Genomic DNA, 8,495 nt, shown 5'->3' with positions numbered 1-8,495 from the left:
ATGGCGTCCTGCGCGAGCATTGGGGGATCCATTCATTCAAGTGTCAGGGTACGCACGCAGGGGGGAGGGACAAGCAGACGACCATGATTGACATGGCAGGAACCAATCAGGTACAACGAACCGTCATTTGTGATTGGTTGGGTTTATTCATTGATTTTTCACTGTAGAGGGGACCATTTATTTGAGTTTCAAGCGGCTGTGGGGAGATCGGCTAAGCGGCTGTGGGGAGATCTTTAAGAAAAGATCTCCTACTGCACCTTTAACATTTTTACACTTTGGGTAGTTTTATTAAAAATTACAGAAAAACTGGTGAGCGGCTAAAATAAAGCAGCATCAGGTTGATACGGATACAAGCTTATGTCTATTATAGTCAAATTTGAATCCCCTTTGAGCCTAATAAGCATGAGTTTAAAATGAGAAAGAAATGTGAGAAAAAAAGAAATTCATAGATGCATGGAGTTAGATCAACATTCATGCAAAAAAACTGCCAATACTGTTCCTCCATAATAGAAATAAATATTTTTATTATCTAGGCAACGAAGGAGATTATGAAAGAAGTACATGGCTAAACAACCGTTTTCTTCTTCTTCTTTACCCTCTCTTTCAAATATACAGTATATAGAGGTTGAATTGTATTTTCAGAGTTTTGAAAGATCTTCTGGGATGATTCATAGACAAAGAAGCCCTCTATAACATGTGATGCAGCTCCCCGTTTTTTTTCCCTGGTTCTTTGGAATGTTTAAAAGAGGAGTGGCCACAGTGGGTCCTTGGCAGAGCTAAAACTTAATCAGCCCCACATCAGATAGAAAGTGGTTTAATTAGAGCAATTTACTGTAACCCTTTTGGTACTACAAGTACTACTTTAAAAAAATTACCATAACAGCTCAACTTTAGTAAAAACTCTGCTGGCATCAGAGCTACTGGGCTACTGCCATGAACACCTTAAATTAAAGGAAATAGATCTGGGGCTGTTTTTCAGTCACGTTTTTCTCCTAGACATAGTTGTGAGCTTTTAATGTGACTAACTGTATGTTAGTAATCACAACGCCAGGGGGAGGTCCCCAGACCCCCCAGTGCAGGAAGGGCACTAGCCAAAAAAAAAAAAATTAAATAAAAAGCCATACATTTAGGAAGGACACCTGCACACAAATTCCACTTACAAAATAGACTAGAATGGACAATCTTAGCCAAGGGACCAAGCAGGTCACCAGACAGCCCAACCCCAGGCAAGAGGTGCAACATGAGGTAAATGCTTAATAAGAGTTCTCCATCAACCAACACAACATTCTGCAAAATCTCCTTTTAATACACACACACCTGTACTGTACATCTCAAGACCATGTCTGTCATCCCTGCGAGGAAAATGCTTTATTCTGCTGCCTTGACTGCCTGCCTCCTTTTTCAAATGTCAGGATCTGACCCAGCATGGATAAAGACAGGTAGGAATGTTTTAAAGCACTTTTTAGAAAACGCAAAGAAGAATGAACAATCTGGAATTCACATAGAAAAATTTAGTGTCATTTTCTAATCGTCTGTTAATTTGCATAGTTGCTATTAAATAATCACATTCTTAAAAAAATAGCTTTCATATAATAATAATAATAATAAATTTTATTTGAAAGCGCCTTATCACAACACCCAAGGACACTGTACAGGCAGATAAAAACATTAAAAACAGGAAGCTAAAAAGTACAAGCATAAAGATGCCACAGAAAACAAAACAGCAGGAAGTAAAATAAAACCAAAGGAAGATATTAATATATAATATATATATTAAAAGAACATAAAGCTGACTAATAACTTCTCCATTATTTAAATGGTACATTATTTCTTCTGGTTTGTGACACAATTTTGGACCACGCAAAACACAGATTTGCCTTCAAAATTTATGTACAAAAAGAAAACCTGTACATGAAATAATGTTTTTGTTTTTATAAAGTGTTTTTATTAAGTATTTTTTTTTGTTGGCATTAATAAAAATAAACTGCCGTGATAACTTAGTATACGTTTGATTGGTTTTTGATATACATCTATTTTGAATTTATAGCACCCCCTGGAAAACTCCACCAGCCGCCACTGCCCACACTGATTTGACTGTTTGTGTTTGTTAAGGAATTATCATTTTATCCACCTGCAAGTTGTCACAAACAAATGTCTGTAACCAACGTGAATTGTAAACGTAACAAAAATTTTAAAGACTGACAAAAAACATGCTTTACTTTGACTGAAACGCGGAGCTCATGCCAAAAAAGAAATCCCTAACTGTTCCCATCGACTCATTACTTGTCTTTGAGATTAAACCATGAAGCTTCCCAGTGATGTTTTTACAGACATTTTATTTTCCCTCATCTCCTCAGTCTGCTTAATGTTGGGGCACTGGTCATACGAGAAGATCTACAAACTCTTCACTCTCCAGTCTGTAAAATAAAAAATGAAGTGTTCAGCTGGAACAAATAACAGAAACTACATCTGATCTTTCTTTGTAATAATCAATAAAATTGTCTATTACTTCTTCAGCCAAATGATATAGACCCAAAGAGCTTCATTGCAGGCAACATTAACATTATGTTTCTAAGCTAGGATGATCACAACCCTGAAGCTAGTTTTTTCTGTTTTCTTTAATTTATTCTACCAACAAGAATAAGCTCGGGTCACTGATTGCAACATGTGGCTATGATTTGCAACAATAGGCCATTTCCTCTTATTCTGACGTGTCACACTAAGAAAACAAGCAGCGGAATCACAGGACAGCTGCTGGTGATATATGATGTCTCTTGGTGAGCTCTGTTTGTGACGGTTCACAAACACTGCCGTTGTGATTCAAGCCTCTTACTGTGAAATATGTCAGCTGTTCCAGGTAAAAGCAACAAAACAGCAGCTGTTTCAGTCTAAGCTTTCCCAAACAGTATCTTGGACATTTACCTATGATTTTGTCATTAAAGCAGCAATTGGTTAGGATGAGTTTTGACTATGATCAATTATTATTTTTTAGAATATTACCTTTCATTATAGCTGTAAAACTTACCTCTACTTTCTCAAAAAGGGTGGCAAAATGCCAAATGGTCTTAACCATTTTGGTTTGTTGTGTTTTTGTCCACTTTGTTTTATCTCACAGGAGGTTGAACCAAATGCAAAGCTGTACAAGTTGAAATGTTTCTCTTAATGGAAATCTTCCAGAGTTTTCAGTGCTTCCCCGACACTTATCATTTCACTGGAATAAAATAAAAAATTCTTATCTGGTTCAATTTAGAATATGCATTTTCCAAGTTTACCAACTGTATATTTTGTCAGATGGTTCAGCTCTTTACTTGCTGAACTCTAAAAGAAAATGTGCAAGACTCAGCCCAGTAGTAAGCTAATGAAGGCCTTCTTTGTTGCAATAAAAAGGTACTGTGATGTAACGTGTTAAGTCATTATAGCTGAGTAGCTTAAAATAAACATTCATTTCTATAACTGCATTAGTAGTACATTTCTCCACTATAATATAGTAGTTGGCCATTATCCAGATAATCCTCTGTTCAGATCCAGATTTATACTGAGGTCCACCAGTTAGGGAGCTCTATATAAGCGACATCATGAGAACATGGATATGGAGAAGCAGGCAATTAAAATAGTTTCATTTGTGCAAATAAATACACAATATAGATGGAGTCAAGTCTTAATCTCACTGCTGGACCGTATCAAAATGCATGGAACTGCAGGTTTTTCAGAGATCTTGATAAACTGTGAGACCGAACATTGGACATTTTAACTAATCCAGCTGTGACTAACAACAGCTGTCGGCTGGGCAAAACACACACATACTAAAAACTCAACAGTTGCTGAAGCACCTTATCCTCGCTCTGATTCCTTTGTCAGAATTGTGTTCTCATCCCTTGGGTGTTTCGTTATTACTGGCACGGCTCAGCAATGCTGGATTCAGGGTGATATCTGGATCTTTCTGACTCGTAAATTCCAAAAGAGCCACAAAAGCCAAAGGTAATAAAGACAGTTAAGGTTAAGAAATGTTTCACTGTAGTTGAACAATCCTGCATTTAGATGTTTTTGTGGAATTTTTACACTGAATGATTTTAAATTGAAAACAGAATTAATATTAAGCAATTTTTAAACTAATAAATGTTGGAAATATTATGTGTTAAAACAATTGTATTCTGAAGTTGTAAAAATGTATGAGGCCATTTAAAAAATATATATAAATAAATATTATAATATGGAGTTCTTTTTTTGTTAAGGATTAATATGAGCACTTAATAATGAGTTAATGTTTTACATGAAACAACAAATTTCAAATTAAATTATTATATTAAAGAATAAAATATTATTTTTTAATATGTTCATTGGTCAAAAAAAGCTCCCAGTCAGTTTTTCCTTTAACCAGAAAAACACGTGGTCTAACTTTTTTTTTTTTTATTGTTTTATATGCACTGGAGGAGTTATGAGACGGCTGAACAGAAATTGGATTAGCAGGAACAGCTGTCATGCTAGAATAAAAATTATGTGGCTTTGTAAACAGTTGCACCTGCTAGAGACACAAGTAGTAGTAAACTTTTTAGTTTCCATGAAATCCTATTAGAGATATATTTCACAAAACTATTCGCAAATGTTTTATGAATTTTTTCTGAGCCTGAAAATTGTTTCAAGGAAGAACATGTTGAAAAACTTTAACCCTTAGTGATAAAATATAAGAAGAATTGAGAGCTTTTTCAGATTTAAAGGGTGTTAAAATGAAACGTAAGAAACCACTGTAGTGTCCTATATATGAAGCAAAATAAGTCCCAAGTAATCATAAAAATGTACCTCAGAATTCCGAAAATCTTTGTAAATGTGTAATGTAATTTCTATAAATTTACAAAAAGTAAAAAAAACCCTCGTCATTACATATTGAGAAATACACACATTTTTTTTTTAAACTTGAACCATAAAGCAGTCTACATTTTAAAAGGTTACTGTAAGTTCAGCAAAGTTAAATGTGTCCTGCCTGGTTTGGCATGAATTGATCGGGTTCAACTTTGTACACATCTTGGCTTGCTTTGGTTAACATGGTTTTTGTTTTCTTCACAGCCTCGGTTCGCCACAAGCCCCATACATGCTGTGTTTAATTGCTGGTGAAAAGCTTGTTTAAATTGGTTGCCATTGGATTCTTCTGGTATTTTTCAACAGCTAACCCAATAATGTGCATTATAACACATAGCCCTAAGTTTCTGTATCTTAAGAATGTTAATTAATATATAAAACAAAAGCAGGTTTTGACACAGTTTGAAGGCAATGCAACAAAGAGACAGTTTTACTGAAATACTAACATAACTATTAAGCCCAAAATTGCATCCTTCCACACTACAAACAGCACAAATACCTGCTTTACTGACCATGGTAACACTTAGACTGATCTGCCAGCTACAGAAATAGGCCTGACCTTAAAACCACACAGAAAATGTATAGATAAAATTCCAGAAGAAGAAGATGCATCAAAACCAACAATGCAGAGGAGTTTTAGGCTAAGAATAAAACAAACCTTGGCTGCTTTAGAAACCTCCCCTCGCTCTATGTGTGAATAATATATAGAGTTTAATGAATGGGTTTCAAATTTTGAATTGAATTTTAAAGAAGTTGGATTTAAAGAGAATAAAGGTTTGTAGCATCTGGTGTTACACTTCTCAATTCATAATAACCAAGAAAACAAAAAAACAAAAAAACAAAAAGTCATTCCCTTGATTGCTATATTTTCTGTCTGAGATAGACCCTGATACAGACATGATGTTGGCAGGCACATGTGGGAATCGGCTTAAAAATGTAACAACAACATAACAGAACATAACAGAATGACAGGAAGTAAATCACGATATCAAACCAGGGTAAAAGAAACAAAAAAAACCAGAGATATTCAGTAATTATTGATATAACAGAAAGACAGTATAGACCAGACATAAAATTTGCTGTTTCACGGTGGGGAAATTCAGGAGAAGATGAAATTACACGAATAATGCCAATGCACATAAAGAAAATTGGATTTAAGCAAGGAGTTGAAAGCATGAGGTGTCTATGAAAAGTTGAATATGGGATGTTTTGTGCACTACATTATCTAAGTATAACATAAAGCCTAATAAGCATAATGGTACAAAAGGAACTTTAGGTCATAGAGATAGATTATTGTACCTTTAGGCCCAACTGGTCCACGTTCGCCTTTCTCTCCCCGTGGGCCATCAGCCCCAGGAGATCCTTTTATTCCCTGTGTGCCTTGCATTCCTTTGGCTCCTGTAAATCCTACAGCAACAACACAAAAACAAAGCTTTAAACACATTAGGTTTTAATGGTGCAATGACATTCAACTTTAGGCTTAATTGGCAGCATGACAGTAGAAATATTCAAGAAATTTGTATTTTAATTAAATTTATATTGTTTACGGTATAAGTCTCGGTCCTTGAATTTTGTGTTGAGATGGATAAAAAGGAACCTCCAAAAACAAGTATTAAAACCCACTAATCCTCTATCATTTAATGGAAAATTTGGATTTGGAAAGGCTCAAAGTTTTCTTTGACATGTGCCAAAACGCCAATTTCTTTCTCATTGCTTCTTTTAAAACCATGGCACAAACTCAGAGCATTTGTTGATGGTAAGCACGATCAGATGTCTCTAAATTATTGTGCTAATGCCTTGTAGATTGCAGCTCTGAAGTCAGCTTTATTATTTTCAAATGTCTTTGTGCTCCGATTCGCTCTGATTGCACAGTTGTGACAGACTGCTCGGAAATGTGAGTGAGAGGATTAGATTAAAAGCATTAGAGCAAGAAAGGTACAATAAACTGATGATGCATGATGTCATGTAACAAAGCAGTTCAACAACCCACTAAGAAAACGCTATCAATCACAGTTTGGTTCCGTAGCAAAAGTGTTCTTAGTGCTCTGTAGGTATATTCAACTGGATCACAAAGTAGAAAGAGGGTGGATGTGATGAAAGGCTCTTGGCTTCGATGTAAATGGAGAAACATGAGTGTCTAGAGTAATATATAAACAAATTGTCTCAATCTGAGTTTGTTTTTAAGTGAAGCAGCCTGGAGTACTGAAAATGACATCTTTAAGGTCAACACACTTCCCTCTAACTTCCTGCACAAGACTTACAACCCCACTGCACTTTGGCAGGCAACTTGTTTTCTAATAGGAATGCATTAAAGGAAAAGGAATCAAAACATTTTTTTTAATGCTCTAAGTATTCATGGCCTAGCCATCCCTTTGTTTGGTTTTGTCCTCTCAAACTCAGAAAGTGTAGGCAAATGGCTGCCAATTCTATACCTGATTTTGATTCAATGAAGTTGCCCTAAGCCAGTTATCCATTTCCAACTGCTATTTTATATTTTATTCGATCTTAATGTATGGAATTGGAATGTACTGTAGTTGGTCTTAATTACATTTAAGATATTTGTATTTTAATCTGAACTTGAATGTATTGGATCAGTTTTTAAGTGAACCGTTCAAAAAAAGAAAAACAGGAAAAATGTAAAAAAAAAAATGTATGTAACAACTCGGTGAAACAAACAGCACCATGAAAATAAAAAACACAGCAAAAAGTTTGAGAAGTTCGAGAAGTTTAAGTTACAACCACTATACATTTAGGGAACCCTACAAAGAAACGGAATGGAAACCTACAAAGAAATAGATGCCAACATTCATTTATAGGAAGTTGTGAGGATAATATTAATTTATGAAGAAGCTGCAGAGATTTAAAGCTCCTTCAAATATTATTTTTGTACTCTACAAATCAAATCTTTATTGATTGGTCTGAGGGGAGACAGCAGAGTGATCAGGAAGGAGTGGTTGATGAAAAATTATGACCTGATTACTCGAGAGAAGAAGGGGAGGTAGCATGGATCTGTAGGGGATTGATTCAATGGGCTGTACAGACTGTACCCCAGAGGACCAGGAGAATTTGATCCAAGAAGGTTAGTACTTGCAAGAGATGTTGTGCTGGAGAGGTGATGAACACTGAGAGCAGCTGTACAAAGGTAAGAGCTTTTCCATTAAGATTAGGGAAGAACTGAGGTTCATTGGTAGTCTGGAACAATAACAGAGTCCACATTAGAAAACATTAAAAAGAAGACAAATTTCAACAAGAAAGATATTCCAGGTTTAGATCTTTGGCTGGAACACCGTTAGGGGTAATCATCTGATGAAGAGAGCTGATAATTTGTCTCCTTTAATACACTCGAGTCATCTTGATTGAGACATGTTCTCAGGTGTGCCACAACACGGGTTGGTGCAACCACCCACAAAGATCTTCTCTTTGACAGGAAGCTCACTGACACCAGAAAGACAGCAAAACCCCAGAGACCCTAAAAATACCCCGCTTTCAAGGAAGGGCGAGAAGCCCAAAAGTCCCGAACAAGGTCACTGTCCAAAATAGAAAAAGAAGGAATTCAAAACTGTTCCTCAGGGCCATAACTTTCCCAATCGACCAGATGCTGAAAACCCCGTCCTTTCTGACAAGTATCTAAAATTTTTCGT

At 35.8% G+C, this 8,495-nt stretch overlaps 1 protein-coding gene across 2 annotated transcripts in view; it reads right to left on the bottom strand.

Annotated features, from left to right (window-relative positions):
• scara5 (scavenger receptor class A member 5) overlaps window positions 1-8,495 on the bottom strand; it is an 84,933-nt gene that overhangs the window by 20,314 nt on the left and 56,124 nt on the right. For both annotated transcript variants that reach the window (XM_015371769.1, XM_015371770.1), the window contains exon 9: window positions 6,154-6,261. In XM_015371769.1, the coding sequence (XP_015227255.1) occupies window positions 6,154-6,261 (108 nt within the window). The remainder of the gene's footprint in view (window positions 1-6,153; window positions 6,262-8,495) is intronic.

Source organism: Cyprinodon variegatus, unplaced genomic scaffold (assembly GCF_000732505.1).
Source record: "Cyprinodon variegatus isolate N-32 unplaced genomic scaffold, C_variegatus-1.0 Scaffold64, whole genome shotgun sequence".
NCBI classification, from domain to species: domain Eukaryota; kingdom Metazoa; phylum Chordata; class Actinopteri; order Cyprinodontiformes; family Cyprinodontidae; genus Cyprinodon; species Cyprinodon variegatus.
Note: the sequence above shows the minus strand (reverse complement) of the source record. Positions and strands in the feature narration are given on the sequence as shown.